The 25,478-nt window shown below is 38.4% G+C and overlaps 2 protein-coding genes across 2 annotated transcripts; one reads left to right on the forward strand and one right to left on the reverse strand.

Annotated features, from left to right (window-relative positions):
• The first annotated feature begins 6,349 nt into the window (after positions 1-6,349).
• On the forward strand, positions 6,350-8,396 carry DEFB134 (defensin beta 134). The gene is made up of 2 exons (XM_045879348.1): positions 6,350-6,407; positions 8,254-8,396. Exons 1-2 carry the CDS (start codon positions 6,350-6,352, stop codon positions 8,394-8,396), a joined length of 201 nt encoding a protein of 66 aa, XP_045735304.1.
• A 9,462-nt stretch (positions 8,397-17,858) lies between these two features.
• On the reverse strand, positions 17,859-19,692 carry DEFB135 (defensin beta 135). Its single transcript, XM_045879347.1, has 2 exons — positions 19,635-19,692; positions 17,859-18,028 (listed from the first exon to the last, which is right to left on the reverse strand). The coding sequence occupies exons 1-2, from the start codon at positions 19,690-19,692 to the stop codon at positions 17,859-17,861; spliced, it is 228 nt and encodes a 75-aa protein (XP_045735303.1).
• Positions 19,693-25,478: the final 5,786 nt, after the last annotated feature.

Here is a 25,478-nt window from a genome sequence, read left to right on the forward strand (position 1 = left end):
TCCCTCTGCCTGCTGATTCCCCTGCTTGTGCTCACTCACTCTCTGTCTCACTCTCTGACAAATAAATAATAAAATCTTAAAAAAAAAGAAGTGGTGAAATGTCCAACTCCATCTTCTTCAGATTCCAGGAAAAGAAACTGAAAGTGTTTAAAACTCTCTTTTCTATACAAGGATAATTAATATGAAGGATAAATGAAATTCGTGATAATTATATGTTTAAATGGTAAGGTTAAAGTAAATATGAATTTTATGAAGGCTTACACTCTTTTCATGTGTGTGCTTTTACATTAACTTCCTTCATTTATATCCACTACCATGTTGTTGTTTCATCTATAATACTCTATCTCAGCCCCATAATGTACCGTCTGATCTTTGGCAAGTTCTAGAGTCTCTCTCTACATCAGTTTCCTTATATACAAAATGAGATAACAATAGTACTTACATCATGGTGTTAGGAGAATTATATTAGTAGATGTGAAGTTCTTAAGCAGTGCCTGACCCCAGTGTAAGCTCCGTGTTAACTGTAATTTCATGGGACCAGAGAATGTGATCTGTTCTATAGCTTTTTGGAATTTATTGAATCATTCTTTGTGATCTAAGATAAAATTGATATCTGTTAAAATTTCATGTGGTCTTGAAAATAAGGTATATTTTCTACTTGTGAGAAATACAATCTTATATAACCAATATATTTATTCAACACTATTATATTTCAATAATCTAGGACTGGACAACTGGTAGTGAGGACTAAGAAGAAAGAAGAGATTCGGGATGGATTTCGGAAGTAGGATTGATAGAATTTATTTTTTTTTTTGACACATCGAAGTAAAACTTTTATTTTTTAATTAACATATATTATTTGTTTCAGGGGTACAGGTCAGTGATTCATCAGTCTAACACAATTCACAGAGCTCACCATAGTACCTACCCTCCCCAGTGTCCATCACCCAGTCACCCCATCCCTCCCATCCCCCATCCAGCAACCCTCAGTTTGTTTCCTGAGATGAAGAGTCTCTTATGGTTTGTCTCCCTCTCTGGTTTTGTCTTGTTTCATTTTTCCCTCCCTTACCCTATGATCCTCTGTCTTGTTTCTCAAATTTTTCATATCAGTGAGATCATATGATAATTGTCTTTCTCTGATTGACTTATTTCGCTTATTTCGCTCTTATACCCTCTAGTTCCATCCACATCATTGCAAATGGCAAGATTTTGGTTTTTTGATGGCTGCATAATATTCCTGTGTGTGTGTGTGTGTGTGTGTATCACATCTTCTTTATCCATTCATCTGTTGATGGACATATGGGCTCTTTCCATAGTTTGGCTATTGTGGACATTGCGGCTATAAGCATTGGGGTGCACGTGCCCCTTCGGATCACTACATTTGCATCTTTGGGGTAAATACCCAGTAGTGCAATTGCTGGGTCATAGGGTAGCTCTATTTTCAACTTTTTGAGGAATCTCCATACTGTTTTCCAGAGTGGCTGCACCAGCTTGCATTCCCACCAACAGGGTAGGAGGGTTCGCCTTTCTCATCCTCACCAACATCTGCTGTTTCCTGATTTGTTAATTTTAGCCATTCTGACTGGTGTGAGGTGGTATCTCATTGAGGTTTTGATTTTGATTTCCCTGATGCCAAGTGATGTTGAGCACTTTTTCATGTGTCTGTTGGCCATTTGGATGTCTTCTTTGCAGAAATGTCTGTCCATGTCTTCTGCCCATTTCTTGATTGGATTATTTGTTCCTTGGGTGTTGAGCTTTATAAGTTCTTTATAGATTTTGGATACAAGCCCTTTATCTGATATGTCATTTGCAAATATCTTTTCCCATTCTGTTGGTTGTCTTTTGGTTTTGTTGATTGTTTCCTTAGGATTTTGATGGATTCCTGTCTCACATTTAGGTCTTTCATCCATTTTGAGTCTATTTTTGTGTGTGGTGTAAGGAAATGGTCCAGTTTCATTCTTCTGCATGTGGCTGTCCAATTTTCCCAACACCATTTGTTGAAGAGACTGTCTTTTTTCCATTGGACGTTCTTTCCTGCTTTGGATTGACAGAATTTAGTGGCCATAGGACATAATGAGAAGAAGGTATGAAAGATGATACTGTGATTTCAAAGCTGGCAGAGATGGTTAGCAATATAGCTCACTAAACTGAAGAGGCCAGAAGAGAAAGTAGGTTAGGAGAAGGGGGAGAGTCAATAGGAGATGTTTCAGCATAATGGAGTCATGCAGAGGATATGGTTATCAGTCCACTGGGCACATTTGCAAAAGTGTAACTTTATTTTTTTTAATAAATGAACCTAATTCCTATTATGAACCTCATTCCTCCTGGTCACAGAAACTTAAACTCGGTGTATTCAGAGTTACTTCTTTTCTCTAAATTTTTTGTAAGTTCAAGAGGACTTAAACACTGGTAAGACATCTGAGAGAGCATTGATTATGTTAACATTACCAACATAATCATCATTCCTGCTTGGTCTTCGGTCCCTAGCCAATGTATAACTGCCAAGTTGCTTCTTGTTTTTCATAAAATTCTTAAAACTCTTTGGGTGAGGCTCATTCTTTAGTGTATGGGATGATTCTGCCACTCCAGCATCATTCTAGTTTACCAGACATTCCAGTGGGAATAGCTGTTGTTCCACCACATCCATGGTGATGTCAGTCATACAAGGGTTCTACTATTACTCTCTTCCCACACTGGGAGAACCTGTGTGAGGGAAGGGGGACCAATGCTGTGAGACTACCTCAGACCTATCTACCATTGAAAACCAGTCAATCAGTGTGCTACGCTATGGTCTTGCCGCCTCACTGAGCTCCATTCACATAAAGAAACACCAGTGCACCTAGCCATCAGACTACCCAGAGCTTCTATCCTCCATTACCTCCTCCCATTTCCCTTGCCTCCCACTATATGAAACCCAAGACTGGAGAGAAAAACAGGGACACCCTTCCCCCTCACTCTGTGTACTGTTCATCTTTCCTTCACTCCTATTCTATCCCTCTTCCTCTACCTTATTCAAGACTTGGTTTAGGGAATGAATAAGTTCTTAATTCATCTGCACTCTCCAAAATCTATCATAAAATCCAAATCCAAGAGTTCCTTCCAGTGCCCAAAAGAACATAGTCTTTTTTTTTTTAATTCAATTTAGTTAACATATAGTGTACTATTAGTTTCAGGGGTAGGATTTAGTGATTTATCAGTTGCATATAACACCCAGTGCTCATTCCATGAAGTGCCCTCCTTAATGTTCATCACCCAGTTACCCCATACACCCTCTCCCCTCCCCCACAAGCAACCCTCAGTTTGTTTCTACCCCTTTGGGGCCATCCCCTGCTTGCTGTGTTCTCACAGGTCTGTGCCACCTCTGTATCTTTCTCATGCCTCCAGAATGCACTGAACAGCTGTGCAGATTGCTCACTGCACAACCCTAGGGGGCACCATTCACAGAGGCAATGAGGTGCATTGTACAACAGTACATAATGGCTTGGGGGGCCCCCTTCCATACTTCATACACTTTCTTTGTCATGTCAGAGTACCTCAAAGACTTCCCTGAGTTGGCAGTTCTGAGTTCCTTTCCCCATTTGTGAGAGAGTCTTGCACAGAGATATATTTCTCTATTATAAGAAAACAAAAGTTCATTATGACAAGTGGGAATTAATGCATGTCTCAGTATTGGGGAGAAGTTTGAGGAATGGTGAGGAGAGGGGAACCATGGAGCATATAGGCCTTACATGAAGGGTAACTTCTATTCAGTTCTAGCAGATTCTTGCCATGCAAGGGATGCCCAAAGAATGTTGCTATATCTTCTGATTTATTTGATAGAAGTAGAAATGTGGATTTTTAGGGGCATCTGGCTGGCTCAGTCAGTAAAGCCTAGAACTCTTTTTTTTATTTTTTACCTTCCTTAAGTTCTTTTAATTTAAAATCAATTAATTAACATATAGTGTATTATTAGTTTCAGAGATAGAGTTTAGTGATTCATCAGTTGCATTTAACATCCAGTGCTCTTTATAACACGTGCCCTCCTTAATGCCCGTCACCCAGCTACCCTATCCCCCAACCCCCTCCAGCAACCCTCAGTTTGTTCCCTATAATTAAGAGTCTTATGATTTGCCTCCCTCTCTGTTTTTATCTTACTTTATTTTTCCTTCTCTTCCCCTATGTTCATCTGTTTTGTTTCTTAAATTCCACATATGAGTGAAATCATATGATATTTGTCTATCTCTGACTGACCTATTTTGCTTAGCATAATACCCTCTAGTTCCATCCACATTGTTGCAAATAGTAAGATTTCATTCTTTTTGATGGCTGAATAATATTCCATTGTAAATACACACACACACACACACACACACATACACACACACCAGATTTTCTTTATCCATTCATCTGTCCATGGACATCTGGACTCTTTCCATACTTTGGTTATTTTGAACATAGTCTTTTGACATGCAGAAGTCTGCTCTTTCTCTCTTTTCGAGGGGAAAAGGTACACATTGTTCGGAATATAATATTGGTGAATTAAGTGTTTTAGACTTTTGAAAACGGGGGGAAAAACAGATGAAATATGTTTTTTTTAATATTCTTAAAATCAAAATCTAACAAATTAGTAAGAAATTTCCCAAGCAAAATTCAGGTGTAGGGTAGGCAACTTCTAAGATGGCTTTCAATGATTCCTGCCTCCTGGTATCCATGCTTTTATGTAATCCTTTCCTATTGAGCCAATCACTTCTAATAGATAGTATAGAGTTGACTCTTGAACAACATGGTTTGAACTACATGGCTCCACTTACACACAGATTTTTTTCAATAAATATATAGGAGGTGTGCCTGGGTGGCACAGTCTGTTAGGCATCCGACTCGGTTTCAACTCAGGTCATGATCTCAGGGTAGTGAGATAGAGCCCTCATGGGGTTCTGCACTCAGCTGGAGGTCTGCTTGAGATTCTCTCCCTCTCCCCCTGCCCCTCCACCACCTCCCCTATGCTCTCTCTCTCTCTTCAAATAAATAAATCTTAAAAAAAAAAAAAGATGTGGTATATATACAATGCAAATTTTTCAGCCATAAAAAAAAGAAGGAAACCCTGCTATTTGTAACAACATGGAAAAACCTAGAGGATATTATGCTAAGTGAAAAAAGCCACATATAGACAAATACTGTATGATCTCACTAACATATGAAATCTCAAAAAAATCAAACTCATAGAACTAGAAGGTAAAGTGGTAATTGCCAGAATTTGGAAAGTGGGGGAAATGGAGAGATGTTAGCCAAAGGAAACAAATTTTCAGTTATAAGATGAATAAGTTCTGAGGATCTAATGTACAGTATGGTGACTCCAGTTAATAAAATAATGTATACTTGAAATTTGCTTAGAAAGTAAATCTTACCTATACTCACCACCAAAAAAAAAATTGTAACTATTTGAGGTGATGGATGTGTTAATTAGTTTGATTGTGATAATCATTTCACAATGTATATGTACTTCAAATCATCACACTTGACTGTTTAAATATAAACAATTTTTATTTGCTAATTATACTTCAATAAACCTGGGGAAGAAAAATTATAAAGAATGGTTGGGGTAACAGATATGTTCACTATCTTGAATGTGATGATGGTTTCAAAAAAGTATATGTGTCAAAACTTATCAAATTGTACACTTTAATATTTAAATTTTTATGGCATTTATATCTCAATAAAGTTTTTTTAATAGTGATAGCTATTAAAAAAGACCTTGACAGAATATTATGCAACTTTGAAAAATATCACTTATGAAGAATTTTAATGAGACAAAAAATACTTATGGTATATATCATGTTAGAAAAGCAGGATATCTCATTACAAGTATATGATTCAGAACTATTCATAACAAAATATTAAATAATAAACTAGGCATACCTAAAACTTTCTTAAGAAACACATGGGTTGTTTCTGAGAGATGGGGCTCAAGTGTTAACTTTTCCTTCTTTGTAATTTTTAATTTTTTTATAAATTGTCCAAAATTAACATTTAATTTTTGTAGTAACAAAAAAATTATGTTTGTTTACTTAAAAAAAGAAAAAGTATAGTTCTCAGGTCTCCACTAGTACCTTTGGAAAATCCAGGTCGGGGAGCAGTGCCTTTGTCAATAGGAAAAGCTGTCAAAGGGGGAAAGGGCCGTCAGTTTTTTCCACACATAAGCATTACCAGCTTCTCTGCCTCAGGGAAGATCAGTGTAGCATATCTACCTGGAGCAGGGCATACCCCAGACCTGAGAGGTTAGTATGGGAGGGCGTGCTCAACCTTCCCTTTCTGCACTCTGACAGCCAGAGTCAGACCCTGCCACCAGCCTCCTCAACGGAGGCTCTCAGCCATGAAGCCTCTCCTCATTGTGCTTGTCTTGCTCTTCTTTTGGGACCCAGTGGTGGCAGGTAAAATGGGAATTTTCTGGTGCGGGGGGGCAGGTCATTTGTCTAGAAGAGCAATTCCACTAAGCAAACCTATGAATGTCTTCCCACCATGGACCCTTCTATTTTCAAAGCAGAAACAGCATCAACCGGTCTGACATTAGCAAGACCTGAGCTTGAATCTTGGCTCTCCAACTTTTGTTAGCCATGCAGCTTTAAGCAAAAGTCTAATCTTCTCTGAATCTTAGTTTCTTCATTCACAAAGTGGCAATAATACTAATCTCAGCGTCTTGTAAGGATTAAGTGTGATAATGTATAGAATAGGCCTGTACATCACACGTAGGGTACCAGGCTCATGAGAGCTATCATTATATCATCATTAGTAATACCCCATCCTGTTTTGCCACTATTGTTTTGTCCCTAAGTGAGGAACATGTCTAGGCATAATAGTCAAAACCAACAAATAGTGATAACACAATTTGTTAAGCTTTCTAATTTGCTGAAATTGCTTATAATAAATTCATTATTTGTAGATGCCTTAGATACATGGAGAAACAGATTTGGAATGGCTTGTTCCAAGAGAATTAATAAGCTTTATGTGCTAAAAGAAATGTCTGATCAGATGAGATAGCAGGTAGAGAGACATGAGAGAGAGCACTGACTGGTCTCATAGTTTAGCTTGACCATATTCATTACTGACTTTAAAAATCCCTTCTTGAATATTCTCTTCACTCAGGGCTACTGAGTCAGTTCAAATCCAGATGTTATAGGATCCCATTTAATTTCTCATCCTCCCTCAAGTAACCTCTAGGCAGATGAACCAGATTTTTGGGTCATGTGACTCAATAGGCTGGATTTAAGAATCCATACAATCCGGGCCTCTTGAAGCTGCTGATGGGACCAATTCCATTATGGTTTATAGCAATGCATTCATGGCCTCTAGACTTCCAACTAGATAGTCTACAATATTGCCTTTAGTGCCTTATGCATTCCCAAAGCTCATCATTTCTGTAGGAATTTCTTATCTTGTTATGCAGACCACTACGCTTCATCTTCTCAGGCTTTCATCTTTTTTTTTTTTTTTTTTGCATGTTAGGAACACCTCTTATTTTTTTTTATTGCCATGTATTTTTGTTATTATTAACATATAATGTATTATTTGTTTCAAGGGTACAGGTCTGTGATTCATCAGTCTTACACAATACACAGTGCTCACCACAACACATACCCTCCCCAATGTCCATCACCCAGCCATCCCATCCCTCCTACCCCCCTCCACTCCAGCAACCCTCAGTTTGTTTCCTGAGATTAATAGTCTCTTGTGGTTTGTCTCCCTCTCTGGTTTCGTCTTGTTTCATTTTTTCCTCTCTTCCCCTATGACCCTCTGCCTTGTTTCTCAAATTCCACATATCAGTGAAATTATATGATAATTGTTTTTCTTTGATTGACTTATTTTGCTTAGCATAATACCCTCTAGTTCCATCCACGTTTTGATGGCTGCATAATATGCCAGTGTGTGTGTGTGTGTGTGTATACAACATCTTCTTTATCCATTCATCTGTTGATGGACATCTGGGCTCTTTCCATAGTTTGGCTATTGTGGACATTGCTGCTATAAACATTGGGGTGCACCTGTCCCTTCGGATCACTACATTTCTATCTTTGAAATATAGCCACATTGGAATTTAGGGTTTCGATGTATGAATGGAGGGGGAGGGGGAGGAAAGCTGTAGTTAATTTTTTTTTCAATTATAGAACCAAACATTATAATCAAGTCTCCTTGGAATCTAGTTTGATGAAAATGGAAGTACCAATTCTACAGTCCAGAAAGACCCATAGTGAATTATCTTTCCATTCATTTTCTTTCCAGGCTTGAATCCACTGGCATCAGAAATGCACAGGAAATGCTATGGGAATGGTATCTGCAGACTTGAGTGCTCTACAAGTGAAATGTTAGTTGCCTACTGTATGTTTCAACTGGAATGCTGTGTAAAAGGAAACCCAGACCCCTGACAAGAGAAGCCAGAGAATGCCAATGAACTTGAAAGTCCTCGACATCCTTTCCACCATCTTTCACACAGCAAGGGAATTTAGATTACACTGTGACACTGTCATGTGCCCACAGCTGTGGGTTTTTAGCATTTTTTAAATAAGCCATCAGAATCTTAGGATTTTGTATTTGAAAAGCTGAGCTGCTGCCTTCCTCAAGACAGCTAAGCTTCTCATGAAAACTTAGGATATATTTTATCTCTCTTTCCTCATAGAAAGGATGTCTTAATTATTTATAGAGGCTTTGAGTTACAGAAATATCTTTTTACACCTAAGCTTTACCCTTCCATCCCTTCAGCTCTCCATTCACTTTCTCTCTGGACTGTGCATCTTAGAGAAACAGATCTGCCCTAGGCCCTGATGACCTTGTATGCTTCTCACATAGACTGCATAGACAAGGCTTAACTGCAGGTTGGCCGAAGTCTTGACTGAGTCTGACCATGCAGTTCTTCTTGAAACACAGGAAAAAGGCCATGTTGTAATAGGCAGTCATGAAGCAGGTTCTCAGCCACCTCCCTGGTTTCATGAAGTGAAAGCATGGGACTTTCCACCTCAACCTCCTCAGGTTCAGCTACAGGCTATCAGACCACTTGGCTATCATTTACAGTTGACTCCTCAGCAGCAGAGGGGCCCAACATCTCTGCTACCCATCATCTGGCCCCTTTGGTTGGGTTCATCCTGTGGCCCTAGGAGCTAACACCATGCTGATCTTACTTTGCTGTGTATGTAAGTAATACATTTTCTAAGTTCATTTGGACTCACCGTTTTCTTTCGCAGTCAACCTTATGAAGGTGTGGTAGGCAAACCTACAACTTCTCCTGTCAGGAAATGAACTCTGTTATTTAAAATGGTAGCTGCAAACTGTTTTATTCTTTTGATACAAAGTGTGTATATTACACAAGCAACCTCTAGCTTTTCTGGGCTCCTGTAAATATGGAACTGAAAAGAAATTGGTTAACTATGGCTCGTCTCTGTACATGGACACATCCAAAAGAAATTTAATTCTAAGATCAAAAGTTTCTTTAAAATAATGTATTTACCAAATATCTCAGTAAAGCAACAAAATGTGGAAGGGTATTGTCACAATTTAGAGCAAACTTCCTTCAAAATTCTTTTCAGATACCACTCCCTGACATCCCACTCATCAGTGGCAAAACTGCACTCTCTAAAAATAATACATGGTTTCCATCAATAGATGAATGGATAAAGAAGTGGGGTGTGTGTCTGTATGTGTGTGTGTGTATAGTATATATATAATTCATAGTAATATATAGATATATAATGTATATACCACTTCTTTATACATATAAAATATATAAAATATATCTATATTATATATGTAATATATATAAAATATATATGTGATATATATATACACATTGGAATATTAGTCATAAAAAAGAATAAAATCTTGCCATTTGTGACAATATGGGGGGACCTAGAGGGTATAATGCTAAGTGAAATAAGTCAGACAGTCAAAGATAAATACCATATGATTTCACTTATATGTGGAATCTAAAAAACAAAACAAATGAACAAACAAAACAGACTCTTAAATACACGGAACAAACTGGTTGCCAGATGGGAGGTAGGTCGGGGGATGGGTGAAATAGATAAAGGTGATTAAGAGATATAAACTTCCAGTTATAAAACAAATAAGTCACAGAGATGAAAAATACAGCATAGAGAATATAATCAATAGTATTGTAATAATGTTGCAAGATGATATCTGCTGACTACACTTATCATGGTGAGCACTGAGTAATGTGCAGAATTGTTGAATCAATATGTTATACACCTGAAACTAATATAACATTGTATGTCAATTATACTTCAATAATAAATAAGAAAAAATAAATTAAAGAAAGAATAAAAGTGATACTTTTATTCTAGAAGTTGGAATAGAGATTCTGAGAAGACTCGAGAGCAAGTAAAAGCTCTGTCTTCAAGGAAATTCATTTTTACTTAGAACTGACTTAAATAAGAAGTGGAACTGACCTCTCTCAATTAGCCAAGGAGCTAATGAACTAGAATTGCCTTTAGAGATTCTGAGATGAGGGCAACAACCACAGAGATCGATTTTAACCTGGTCTTCTCCTTTCGCTCAGCTTATCTCGATTGGGACTGACTCTCTTCACCAGTTGCTTCCTGTGACCATAAGCCAAGAAGATAGAGACATCCTCTTCTCCCTCCTCTTCTCATATGTCACAGGATATTTGAATTTTTGAATGTGTCCTAAAATCAGTTAGAATATAAAAATGATCATGTATGGCTTGCTTAATTGGATCGGAATTCCATAAAGAGCAGGATGTTGATTTTCTGATGCTTTCTACTTCAGGACATTTATCATTCAGGATTTGCCTTTCAAATCCTATTAGCTTGCTTAAATATTGGAAACGTCCATTTATTTGTGTATTTGCTTGAATGTGCAATTCATGCTCTTCTGAGTCAACAACTATGAATTATTTGCTTTACTCCAAAGAGTTCATTCTCTTGTTGAGTTTTCTCAAATAGCTCTTTTGAATTATCAAGTAAATTGCAGATTTCTTTATCTTTGGGTTTAGTTACTGGAGAATTATTGTGACCTTTTGTGATGTCATGTTTCCTTCATTCTTCATGTTCCTTGGAACTTTGTGTTGCTGATCTCACATCTCAAGTACCAGTGTCTTCCTCCAATCATTACTAGCTGCATTCAGATGGGAGACACTTTTTGTTAGTCTTGCTTATATCTGGGGCTTTCTCTGACCTTGTATGGATAGACCTGCTCCGTACTTCAAGTGCCCTGTTGTGGCAGAATTCTTATGTTTTTATGTCTTCTCTCAAAATTCAATGCACCAGACTGATGGCTAGAAAACTTGTTTTCCCAAAGGTAGAGCTACGGCCAAAAATTGTGATTTTTCCCTTGCCATAGACTTTGCCTTCCCTCCTGTGTGCACTCCCATCTGCCAGGGCTCATTCTTGCCACCACACTTAGAAGCAGACACAAGGAGCCAGCCACAGAGTGGGGAAATATGAGTTTGGCACTCAGGGAATTAGGGAAGCCTGCAGGCCAGGTGGCTACCACTATGCATCTATTAGAATGACCAAAATTGAGAACATTGACAACAACAGTGCTGGCAAGGATGTGGAGTAACAGGAACTCTATCATTGCTGGTGGGAATGCAAATGGTACAGCCATTTCAGAAGACTGTTTGCGAGCTTCTTAAAAAACTAAACATACTCGGGGCACCTGGGTGGCTCAGTCAGTTAAGAGGCTGCCTTCAGCTCAGGTCATGGTCTCAGGGTCCTGGGATTGAGCCCCGCATCAGGCTCCCTGCTCAGCAGGAACCCTGCTTCTCCCTCTCCCACTCCCCCTGCTTGTGTTCCCTCTCTCGCTGTGTCTCTCTCTGTCAGATAAATAAATAAAATATTAAAAAAAAAAAACTAAACATACTCTGATCATACAATCCAGCTGTCACACTCATTGGTATATATCCAAAGAAATTGATAAAACACAAAAACCTGCACATTCATGTTATTAGCAGCTTTACTGATAATTGCCATAACTCTAAGGGAACCATAACATCCTTCAGTAAGTGAATGGATAAATAAACTATAGTACATCCACAATGGAATATTATTCAGCACTAAAAACAAATGAGCCATCAAGCCGTGAAAAGACATGAAGGAGACTTAAATTCATATTGCTAAGTAAAAGAAGCCAATCTAAAACGGCTACATACCGTATGATTCCAACTATATGACATTCTGGAAAAAGCAAAACTATGGAGACAATAAAAAGATCAGTGGTTTACAGAGGTTTCAAGGGAGGAAAAGATGAATAGTTGGAGCACAGAGGATTTTTAGGGCAGGGAAAATACTCTGTATAATACATAATGATGGACACATGTCAATACGTCCAAACCCACAGTACGTACAACATCAAGAGTAAAGCTTAGGGGTGCCTGGCTGGCTCAGTCGGAAGAGCATGCAACCTTGATCTCAGGGTCGTGAATTCAAGCTCTATGTTGAGCATAAAACTTACTTTAAAAAAAAAAAGTGGGGGTTCCTGGGTGGCTCCGTCGTTAAGCCTCTGCCTTCGGCTCAGGTCATAAACCCAGGGTCCTGGGATCGAGCCCCCGCATCGGGCTCCCTGCTCCACGGGAAGCCTGCTTCTCCCTCTCCCACCCTCCCCCCGCTTGTGTTCCCTCTCTTGCTGTGTCTCTCTCTGTCAAATAAATAAATAATTTTTTTTAATTTAAATTTAAATTTAAAAAAAGAGTGAAGCTTAATGTAAACTACAAACTTCGGGCAATAATGATGTGTCCATGTAGATTAATCAGTTGTAACAAATGTATCACTCTTGTGCAGGATGTTGATAGCAGAGGAGGCTGGGCAGGGGAACGTGGGGGCAATGAGTAAACAGGAATCTCTGTACCTTCCACTCAATTTTTCGCTGAACCTAAAACTGCTCTTTTAATAATTACAATCTATTAAAATTTTTTAAAAAGAGGGAATGATACTGACATATCTGCTGATATATGCTAACATGAATAAATCTCAAATGCAGTATTTTTTTAAGATTTTATTAATTTATTTGACAGAGAGAGACCCAGCAAGAGAGGGCACACAAGCAGGGAGAGTGGGAGAGGGAGAAACAGGCTTCCCGCCCAGCGGGGATCCCAATGCTGGGATAATGACCTGATGACCTGAGCCAAAGGCAGACACTTAACATCTGAGCCACACAGGCGCCCCTTCAAATGCATTATGTTAAATTTAAAAAGCCGAATTTTACTGGTTACATGCTGTTGGAGTCCATTTTAATGCCATTCTGAAAATGGCAAAACTATAGGGTCAGGAGACAGGTCAGTGATTGCCAAGAATTGAGGGCAACAGGGGAGGTTTTCTACAAAAGCATATGAAGGAATATGACACAATTGCTCTATATGTTGGCTGTGGTGTGGTTACACAACTGTATTTGTCAAAGCTTAAAAACGCACACTCTAAAAGAGGATATGTTTACTCAATGCATATTACTCCTTAAGGAAAATGAGTAAGAGGGTATAAAGTTTGTTTTTTTAAAAAAAAGGAGTAAACATATCTTTATTTGCAGATGACACAACTTCTATGTAGAAAATCATAAAATGTAACTCAGAAATATTAGAATTGGTGAGTTTAGCAAAATTACAGGATGAAAAGTTGACATAAAATCAGTTGTGTTTTTATATACTAGCATAAAAAGAAAAAAGAAAATGAAACTTAGAAGACAATTCCATTTGATAAAGAAGATGTGGTATATATACACAATGGAATATTATGCAGCCATCAAAAGGAATGAGATCTTGCCATTTGCAACGACGTGGATGGAACTGGAGGGTATTATGTTGAGTGAAATAAGTCAAACAGAGAAAGACATGTATCATATGATCTCACTGATATGAGGAATTCTTAATTGCAGGAAACAAACTGAGGGTTGCTGGAGTGGGGGGTGGGGTGGGAGGGATGGGGTGACTGGGTGATAGACACTGGGGAGGGTATGTGCTCTGGTAAGCGCTGTGAATTGTGCAAGACTGATGAATCTCAGATCTGTACCTCTGAAACAAATAATGCAATAGATGTTAAGGAAAAAAAAAAAAGAAGAAGAAGAAGAAGAAGGTAGCGGGAAGGAAAGAATGAAGCGGGGGAAATTGGAGGAGTAGACGAACCATGAGAGACGACGGACTCTGAGAAACAAACAGGGTTCTAGAGGGGAGGGGGGTGGGAGGATGGGTTAGCCTGGTGATGGGTATTAAAGAGGGCACATCCTGCATGGAGCACTGGGTGTTATGCACAAACAATGAATCATGGAACACTACTTCTAAAACTAATGATGTAATGTATGGGGATTAACATAAGAAGAAAAAAAAAAAAGAAGACAATTCCATTTATAATAGCATCAAAACTACAAAGCATTGCAGCAATAAATAAAAGACCTAAATGGAAGATACGCTATATTCATGAATTGGAAGACTCAACATTATTAAGGTGTCAGTTCTTTCTAAAATGACCTAGAGATTCAACACAATCCGTCATAATTTCAGGAGACTTTTTTGAAGAAACCGACAGACTCTAAAGTTGATACAGAAATACAAAGGACGGGGCACGTGGGTGACTCAGCTGGTTAAGCAGCCGACTCTTGATCTCAGCTCAGATCTTCATCTCAGGGTCTTGAGTTTGAGCTCGACGTTGGGCTCCACACTGGATGTGGAGCCTACTTTTTAAAAAAGAAATGTAAAGGACCTAGAATTTTAAAATGATATTGAAATAGAAAAACCAAACTGCAGAACTATCATTATATGGATTTAAGGCTTATTATTAAGAAAGGCCGCATGATAGTCTTTAAGGATTGACTAATAGAACAGAATACAGAACCCTGAAATTTGATTTTGTACAAAGTTGCCAAGGATATCCAATGGGAAAAGCACAATCTCTTCAATGCGTGCTGCAGGAACAACTTAATATTCATACAGAAAAAAAGAAACCTTTTCTCCCACCACACTCAAAAATCAATTCTAGATGGATAATAGAAGTAAACACAAAAGCTAAGTTCACAAGAGAAGAGAGAAGAATATTTTTATGACTCGGGGTAGGCAAAGGTTTCTTAGGACACAAAAAGGCAAAAACTAAAAAGAAAAACATTTGTAAATTTGACTTCTGACAAAATTTAAAACTATGAAACATCAAAACACACCATTCAAAAAATAAGAAGAAGAAAACTAAGGATTAAGAAGTCAATAATAAAAGAACAAAAAAAAAAACAATAAAAATGGGCAAAAGATTTGAACATACATTTGGCAAAAGAAATTCAGAAATTGTCAAGAATCACATTAAAAATTATTTCTTTGGTCATCGGGAGAATGCAGACTACAATGACATTGAGATGCCACTGCACATATGCACTGCAGTGTCTAAAAATTAAATAAGCTAATACCACCAAATATTGACGAGAATGCAGAGAAGGTGGAACTGTCATACATTATTGGTAGAGGTATAAAACGTACAGCCACTTTGAAAAAAGCTCTCAAGTTTTCTTATACAATTAAATATACATCCATGCAATAGAATATCTGGCAAATTAAAAATGAAATTTTGGTTCATGCTACAACATGGATGAACCTTGCAAGTCTTATACTAAGGGAAAAAGTCAGTCAAAAAAAAAAAAAACCTGTATTGTATGATTCCATTTATATGAAATGTTCAGATCAGACAAATCAAAAGTAGACTAGTGGTTGACCAGTGCTGAGTGAGGACGTAAAGAAATAGAGAGTCTGATGAGTTAAATTGTGTCCCCCAAAATTCGTATTTTGAAATCCTAATTCCTAGTACCTCAGAATTTGACCTTATTTGAAAATAGTGTTGTAGTTGTTAAGATGAGGTCATTAGGATGGGCCCTAATCCAATATGATTGGTGTCCTTATAAAAAGGGTAAATTTGAACACGGACATATGCACACAAGGGGGAAAGAAACCACATGAAAATAAAGGAAGAGATTAGGGCAATGTTTCCATAAGCTGAGGAACGCCAGCAAACCATCTAAAGCTAGGTGAAAGGCATGAAATACATTCTCTCTCTCAGCCTTCAGAAGGAACCAACCCTGCTGATATCTCAGTTGTAGACGTATAGGCTTCAAAACAATGATAAAATAAATTTCCAGCGTTTAAACGAAGCCACCCAGTTTGTGGCACTTTGTTGTAGTAACCCCAGCACACTAACACAGGAATGACTGCCACAGAGTTTCTTTGGGGAGTGATAAAAACATTCTAAAGTTGGCTGAGTGATGGTTGCACTACTCTGTGACTACAGTAAAAACTGTCCTGAATAGGACACTCTCAGGATGGATGTAGCTAATGGCAGGAGTGAGGTTAATGACATTGAAATATGACTTGGCTATGTATATAATCACCTTTGTCCTTTTCTTAGAAGAGCCAAAGAGTCTAATTCAGTCTTAGGAAGTTGTCTGCACAGGGTGGGTACCTGACCCACCACAGCAGCCATCAAAGCTCCATACTGTGACAATGTCCCCTCCCAGAAGTTTGCCCATCAGGAGCAAATCTATTCCTTCTTTCCCTGTCATATTGGAAGAACTGCTTCTCTCTCATTGACTTAATTCCTCCTAAAACCTATTCAAGAAAGAAGGGGGCTGAATCATTATTAACTTGAATGATTTATCTTGCTTATGATGATAAAATTTAACAATTTTAAGAATGGAAACATTTTTATGGCCTGGTCATACCAAACAGTACAAAATTTCTCTAACTGTGCATCACAAACTACAACATTCTCCATATTTAAACTTAAATATATTCAACATTATTTTATTTTATTATTTCCAATGTCAAATAATGAGTGTTTCTTAGGAGGTTCCCAAATAACAAAGTTAGACAATCCAGTAGAAAAATGGATGAAACTCTTGAATGGGTACATCACAAATAAGGATATCTAAGTGGCCAATAAATACATTAAAATGTGCACAGCTTCATTAGTAATCAGTAAAATGCAAGTTAAACCACCACATTCCTTCACTACATACCCTTCAAAGTGGAGGGAAAAAAAGACAGAAAATACTAGTCATGAAAAAGGATGGAAAAAAACAAGAATTCTCAGTCCCTTCCTGTGTGTATAAATTGGTATAACCAACTTGGAAGACAATTTAACAATATCTACTAAAATCGAATATATACATGGCAATTTCACTCCCGAGTATATGCCCACAAAAATGCTTGCATATAAGCCTCAAAAAACATGAATATTCATCACAGCACTATTTAAAAGAGCCAAAACCTAGAAATTATATACACGACCATCTACACTAGAATATTCAAATATTCTCCAATGTAATACTATACAGCATTGAATGAATAAACTATAATTGCATCAAACAATATCAATTAATGCCATAAAATCATGTGGATTAGAAGAAGCCAGACACAAAGAGGTAACTACTATATGATTCCACTTATATAAAGTTCAAAAATAGGTGCCAGGGTTTATGCTATTAGAAGCCAGGCTAGGAATTATCCTTTGTGGAATAGTGACCAGTAGTGACCAAGATGTTGTAATATTCTCTTTTCCATCTGGGTGCAGGTTACATGGGTGTATTAAATTTGTGAAATTCATTAAGATGTTCACCTATGATCTGTATACTTTTCTGGTTGTATCATACACTTCAAAAAAAGTTTTTAGGACATGATTAATAAGGAATAAATTAATGAAAGAAAAATAGTGAAAACAAGGAATTTAACAAGAGATTATTTCCATAGAAGAGACACTAAATTGCTTCTAAATAAAGAGAAACAAAGCAGACACAGAAACACAGACAGGCTAAACCATCATTTTAATGGGATGGTACAACTGAGAAAGATCTGGGCCCCCAGAGGAAATCAGAAGGAGCCCCAGATACTCAGATACTTATTTTCCAACCTGTATAGGTAAATACTTTTTGTCAATGCAGCACAGAAAAGCATTATCACAAAAAATATGATATTCTTCACCTTTTCCACATGATTTCTTGCAAACACCTTTAGTTCGCCAACATGTAGAAAAGACTCTTCTTATATACATATTTGGTCCACTTTTAACTGTCAACAGAAACAAGGGTTAATGCACAGTGTTCTGCAGTGTCATGGTACCATGGATAAATCAGATTGAATCAGATTATACTTTATAACTTTTTAATGGTAAATTGGATGGAATCAAAACATCCCAGTCAAGTTATGGCTGAGTACCTTCTTTTCGGTAGCTCTTATTTTCCGAAGAACCTATTATAAGTCATCAGTTCCCATGGTCCCCACTTACATGAATCACTAATCAACTATATGCAGGTACAGGGCCCAGCACATTCAGCTTGGGACTCTTTGCCATGGAAAGAACCTCAGAGTAGTCCCAGGGGTCTGCAGAGGCCCTACACCAGGAGATGTCTGGGATAGTACCAAGGCAGTATGAGATCATCAAAGTCTCAGCTTGAAGAAGAAAAGATCACTGACCTGGAATTAGAGAAGCCCATGCTTCTAGCCCTGCATCCCAATAACATTGTGTGTGATTTTTAGCAAAGTACCTTTACTACCTGCCTTGGCTTAATCACTGGGTACTTGAAAGCATGACATGGGATAATGAGTGTGAAATGGTTTGAAATACCTGAAACCCATATCTAAATCTTTTGCTAGTATTTTTTCTAGCCCTAAGACCTGGGTACCTCTGGAAGCTAAGGGGGGAGGGGATTAGTAGGAAGGCAGTTTAAGCGGGTGAGGGTGGCTCTGAGTCACCCTACTGAGCTATCCATCAGTCTCTCCATTCAGCCGGTTCATGGAACCATCTATTGGGGCTTTGCAGTATGAGAATAATCAATGCGGTATGACCAAAGGCCACTGGCAAGCAAACTTGCCTGCCCTGTGCCCGTTAGCCCTGAAGCACCCCTCTGGGGACAGCGGAGTCCAACAGCAACACAGTGCACCACCCAGGACAGTGGCAGTCAACACAATCCTCATCTGGGCCTGTCTTTTGAGTACTTCACACTTGACCTTTAAGTGGTAACTTTTCAGTATGAAGGTCTGGGTAGTTTTCTGCAGACCCCAGCAAACTACAAGCAAAAATTGTTTGAGAACCTCCACTTCAGTGACTTCAGTGGACCCTTCTTGGTATTATCAAGTTGCTAGTTTCTGTCCAGAGGATGTAAATTATGAGCCCTCTCACAGATGTTTCCAAGGATCCCATCATGCTCTAAGTTAAAACTTTGGAGCAACTAGCTCTGTTTGCTAATTCTGCTCAGCATAAAATTTGCTTAGGCTTCTCAATGTGAGAAAAGTAATTCAGGTAACTGACTTAGGAGGGCAAATTCTAAGAGTCCTGAAGGAATGGTCCCCCTCCCACTCCCAAATCCTACCTGTCTTCTAAAGGTCTCATGCTTTTTCTTTTCCCCACGTCTGCCAATACCATTGGTCCAACTTTCCCCTCAAACTTCACAGACTCCCCAGACCAAAATCCAGAACCATCTTCTTCACTGGAGAGAACCACTTCCTGCTATGTGTCCTTTAAGGGCATCTTCTCTCCATTTTCTGGAACAGCCCGAAGTGTCCATCTCTGATCACATCCCTTCCTGTTTCAGCTTCCTTCATCCAAGTCCTGCTCTCTTCTCATCCCCTCTCCCTTCACTGCTTATAATTGCACAGGGAGAATATTTCATTTTACCTGGTGGAACACAGGAGAGCAAGACAAGGACCACAAGGACCAAGAGTAAGCTCTTCATAGCTAAACCAATCAACAAAGAGACAACTGGAAGGTAAGAGAGAGTCACTCTATTTGTAGCTCTCTAGCCATGGGGACCTGCATGGCTAGTGAACCTTTCAGGAACAAGAACATCTGCTTGCTCCACTGAGCAGTCCAATAAACTAAAGGTCTAACTTTGAACATGACATCTCACCATTAAAATCTTCTTCCTTAGTGCCACTTGCATGCTGGAGACCAAACTCACACTGTGTGAATAGTCCAAGTCTAGCCCTGGTAGGATGCTGTGTGAGTATCTTTGTATCTTCATTGTACATCCACTTAACAAGTGCCTATGGTGTGCAAAGAACTGTAAGGCTGCCTTACATAGTTAACAAAATGTTTTCAGTAGTTGTTTTTAACCTCTCTCTCTCTCTCACACACACACACACACATGCACACACAAGTAGATATTATTCTCCCATTTTAAAAGCAAATAACATGAGTTTCAGGTAGAGTAAATGACTTCTCCAGTTGACACAGATTGTATATGGCAACCACATAATTTTTCCTGACTCTTGCCTACAGAAGAATTAAAGTATGGCCCAGCCCAGTTCTAGTGTAGCCATAATCTATTTAGAGAACATAAGAGCTTCCCAAAGAGCATGGGCAAATCCCTCTAACACCACCAACATGAATCTGGAGAGCACACTGCATGTTACAGCTCCCAGTAAGCACACCCGTTGTCCTGGGCAACGTGAGATACACCAAGAATTTACAATAGAATTCCTGCTTTGAGGTACTGACAGTCAACAGTGCTTGAAAGTTCACAAAGTGTTTTAAGCTTTACAAAAGCTCTATCTGATATTATACAAAGAGTATAGAACCCAGAATCAGAAATTTGAGTTCTGATCTGGATTCAGATTGATGAGCTTTTAATAAGGCACTTGCTTTACCTCTTCAAATGGCAGTTTTCCCACCTGTGAAGTAGATCGTACACCATCAGTGCTACTTATCCCAAAGGCTTGTTAGGACGTGAGACGAGGCAATTCTTGTGAAAAGTCCTTTATAAAATGTACATTTCTGGGACGGTTAGATCCATATAACAGAATAAGACATTCAAAACTAGAGATGCTAGAGATAGTGCTCCTCCAACTAGTAAGCAGAAGAGCCAGGACAGGAACCAATTTTTCCATCACTCCATCTCATGGTTTTTCACCAAATACTCTGTGTGTGTGTGTGTGTACATATCACTTTACTGGACTATTGTTTTCAACTTCAAAAAGTTTGTGATGTGATTAAGATTATAGATCTGTGGAAGACTCCTAAAAGAATTGTTAAGCAAAAAATCAATAAGTACAGAAAGAGTAGAAGACAGGAGTTTGGAAACCCCACAGGGGAATGATCAAGTGAGCACAAGGGTACTAAGGGACACTCTCCTAAGGATCACTTTCTAACCTGGAGCATTAGCTACAGCTAGATCTGCATTCTCTCACACCATCTGCTTGTTACCTCCTCTTATCCAACCAATCTGCCCACCATCTAACTTCACTCTTTCCACAGTGCCCTCCAGAATCTCAGTTCCTTCTACTTTACATTTTCTCCCCCAACATACCCTTCCACCTCTGGGTCCCAGTGAAATACTGGGTTCTCCTCTGAGGACACTACTTCTTAGTAGCCTTTGGCGATGGGAGGCTGTTCATCTGCTGAGGTTCCACATACCATGGGACAGGCAAGCAGCATTTCACAATCTCCTAAGAGTCCCATGTTATTTTCAGACAATACCAGGCATGCCCCTGACACCTCCTTTCCCTCACCTCACCCACACCAAATCTTACCAATTCTCTTCTGACACACAGTTCACACCCAACCATTTCACTCCATCTCCACTACCACCATCAGTTCAAGACACCACCATGATTAAACTAATTAAACTAAATAAATACCTCCTCACTGGTCTCCCATGTTACTTTTACATATTTATTATTCACCCTTCCTGCAGTAACCAGAATAACCTTTATAAAGGGTCATGAAATTGGGTTATGCGTTTGCCCTGCATAAAACCTTTTACTGGCTTCCAATTGAACTAAAATAGAAAGTGCTTACATGGAGGACAAGGTCCACCCTGATCTGGACCCTGGTTGCCTCTCCCAGCCCAACTCCTTTCATTTATCCACTCCCTCACTATCTTCCATGCTAATGGACTGCACTTTTTTCAAATATGCTTACCTAACAGCTTTTCAGGCATGTTATTCATACATCCTAGAATTCTGCATCAGCCTCCCCAATCTTCACCCATCATTTATTCAATTAAAGGGATGGTCTCAGCCTCTTCCACAGAATGAACTTTCTTCTACTTGACTACACACTCAATAAGAGCACGGACCATGTGTATTACATACACATGAAATTACATCAACCAAATCCAATTTTTTTTCTAGGATGCTGTATTACTTTCCAAGGACTGCCATAACGAAGTACTATGAACTGTGTGGCTTAAACAGCAGAAGTGTATTGTCTCACAGTTCTGGAAGCTAGATGTCTGAAATCAAGATGTGTGCAGGATTGGTTCTTTCTGAGGGCCGTGAGAGAAGGATCTGTTCCAGACCCCTCTCCTAACTTCAGGTTGCCTCAGGCATTCCATGGCTTGTAGATGGCGTTCTCCGTGTCTTCACATTGTCTTCCCATTGTATGTGTCTATGTCTGTGTCCAATTTCGCCCTTCTCATAAAGATATAGTCATATTGGATTAGGGTCCACCCCAATGACCTCATCTTGACTTGATCATCTGCAGAGACCTTATTCCCAAATAAGGTCACATTCATAGGTACTGGAGGTTGGAATTTCAACATCTTTTGGAGGAACACAGTTCAACCCATAATAAGCCTTAACATTCCATCTTTCTGAGTAATATCTATGACCCAAATGATATCACATCAAACAATTTTTTTTAACACAAATTTTTATTTTTTCTTCCACCTCACTACACAGAAGAAAAGTCCTCCATAAAACTGCTTCTACTCCTGGATTTCTGAAAGCCATTGGAGAACGTCACACAATCCTGCAGGCAGGTAGAGTTTAGAAATTAGGTCATTCCTTTTACATATCCTACTCAAACCTAGATGTTCTTTGATCTTACCACCCACCACAGGCCCTCCTACCCTCATCAGATGATTTTTCTTTGTATTTCAGAAAAAAATAGAGGTAAGAGGGTTTAAATCATCAAACTTTACACTGTTTTCTTACCCAACTCACCCAACAAGCAAGCATCTACCTATAAATGCATATGCACTTTTCCCCTTTTCTTTCCTCTTCCAAGGAATAAGTACCAATTTTCTTCCCCAAACCTTATCCTCCCCTCCATACTGTTAGCACATTCTCACCCATCTCTTAAGGTACGTTGCTTTGTCATTAATTCCCTCTTTAAAAAAATAAAAATAAAAATTTTTATTCTGAAATATACAACACATTTACAAAAGCCCACAAAACAATTTAGAGTTTCACAAATTATTATAAGCTTAATTCCACAGTAAACACCACCAAGACTATAAAACAGAACTTTGCAACCACCCCAGAAACCACCTCTACATTCCCATCCTAATCATAATCCCCCCAAGTTACTATTACCCTGATTTTACTAAATTTCTTTATAGTTTTTTCAGCCAATTGTGCCTCCTTACAAACTAAAGTTTCATCTTGCCCATTTTTTATTTAATTTTTTGGTATCTTTTTATCTATGTGTTCTCCCTCCTAATCTCTTGAAGTTTATCAATTGACAAGCTTTGGAATTTAATCTACAAAGTTACCCACAATCTGCATTTTGCTGCTTGCACACTCACTCATGGTGCAGTTTCACTTGTATGTTTGCCCTCATATTTTCTGAAAACTGGCAGATAGCTCCTGAGGTTTCATCAGATTCAGTTTTAATAATTTTAGCAGGACTATAGGTTTTCTTGTGTCTTTTCATAAGAAGGCTCATAATATCTTGTCTCTCTTTTTGTGCTTTCAGTAACCATCGATACTCAAAGCCTAGATCCATTCATTCATCAAGGTTTGCAAAAGGGTGATATTTTATTCCCAATGGCATTTTTACAGAAATAGGAAAAACAATCCTAAAATGTATATGAAACTGCAAAAACTTCTTTTTTTTAAGATTTTATTTATTTATTTGCCAGAGAGACAGAGAGAGAGAGGGACAGAGAGAGAAAGAGAGCACAAGCAAGGGGAGCAGAGAGAGAAGAAGTCTTCCCGTTGAGCAAGGAGCCCAAAGTGGGAATCGATCCCAGGACCCTGGAATCATGACCTGAGCCAAAGGCAGACGCTTAACCGACTAAGCCACCCAGGTGTCCCTGTAAAAGACTTCTAATAGCCAAAGGAATGCTGAAAAAGAACAAAACTGGAAGCATGTCACTTCCTGATTTCAAACTATTACAGAGCTATAGTAATCAAAACAACATGGTACTCATAAAAACAAACACATGGACCAGTGGAACAGGTTCAAAAGCCCAGAAATAAACCCAGGCATACATGGGCAACTAATATTTGACAAGGAAGTCAAAATACTCAATTGAGAAAAGACATTCTCTTCAATAAATAGTAGTGGGAAAAAAATATAGTCACATGTAAAAAAATGAAACTAGACCCTTATGCCACTGACACAAAATTAACATGAAATGTATTAAAGACTTAAATGTAAGACCTGGAACCATAAAACTCCTAGGGAAAAAAAGAAGTTTCCTCACATAGGTCTTGTCAATAATTATTTGGATATGACACCTAAAACAAGCAAAAAAAAATAAAAAACAAGTGGAATTACTTCAAACTGAAAAGCTTCTGCAAACAAAATGAAAAAGCAACCCACAGAATGGAAAAAAAATATTTGCAAATCACTGATCTGATAAGGAGTTAATATCTAAAATAATAAGGAACTTCTATATCAGTAGCAAAAAAAAAAATCCAATTTAAAAATGGGCGGACAACCTGAATACACATTTTCCCAAAGAAGATATTCAAATGGACAAGTTCATGAAAGTTCTCAACATCACCAAGCACTAGGGAAATGCAAATCAAAACCCCAATGAGTTATCACTTCACACCGGTTAGGGATGGCTATCATCAAAAAGGCAGGAGATAACAAATGCCGGCAAGGATATGGAGAAAAGGAAAGCCTTGAGCAATGCTGGTACAGTTCAAATTGGTGCAGTCACTGTGGAAAACAGTATGGAGATTTCTCAAAAAATTTAGACTAGAATTACCATGTGATCCAGCAAGTCCACTTCTGGGTATATATCCAATGGAAATGAAATCATTATCCTGAAGAGATATCTGCACTCCCATATTCATTGCAACATTATTCACAATAGCCAAAACATGGAAACAAACGAAGTGTCCACCAAGAGATGAATGGATAAGAAAATGCAGCTTATGTGCATGCACACACACACTGGAATAATATATAGCATAAAAAAGGAAAGAAAATCCTGCCATTTGTAACAACATGGATGGACCTTAAAGGTATTATGCTAAGTGAAATAATCCAAACAAAGAGAGACAAATTCTATATGATCTCACTTATACATGGAATCTTAAAAAACCAAACTCACAGAAACAGAGATCAGATTTGTGGTTGACAGAAACAGAAGGTGGGAGGTGGAGGAAAAGTGAGTAAAGGTGGTCAAAAGGTGCAAACTTCCAGTTATAAGGTAAATAAGCTCTGGAGATGTAATGTACAACATGATAACTGTGGCTAAAGAAACTTCTGTGTACTTGATATTTGCTAAGAGAGTAGATCTTAAAATTTCTCATTACAAGAAAAAAATGTGTACCTAAT

The sequence above is a fragment of the Mirounga angustirostris genome, unplaced genomic scaffold, assembly GCF_029215605.1.
Source record: "Mirounga angustirostris isolate CCGP_5_RB_7025 unplaced genomic scaffold, mMirAng1.0.hap1 SCAF_2, whole genome shotgun sequence".
Lineage (NCBI taxonomy): Eukaryota > Metazoa > Chordata > Mammalia > Carnivora > Phocidae > Mirounga > Mirounga angustirostris.

Coding starts and splice junctions, on each gene's coding strand:
- DEFB135 (XM_045879347.1), bottom strand. CDS start 19,692: ATGAAGAGCTTACTCTTGGTCCTTGTGGTCCTTGTCTTGCTCTCCTGT. Junction 18,029..19,634: donor GCTCTCCTGTGTTCCACCAG/GTAAAATGAAAT, acceptor TTCTGTTGACAG/TTAAAAGTGGACCAAATATG.
- DEFB134 (XM_045879348.1), top strand. CDS start 6,350: ATGAAGCCTCTCCTCATTGTGCTTGTCTTGCTCTTCTTTTGGGACCCA. Junction 6,408..8,253: donor TTGGGACCCAGTGGTGGCAG/GTAAAATGGGAA, acceptor TTTTCTTTCCAG/GCTTGAATCCACTGGCATCA.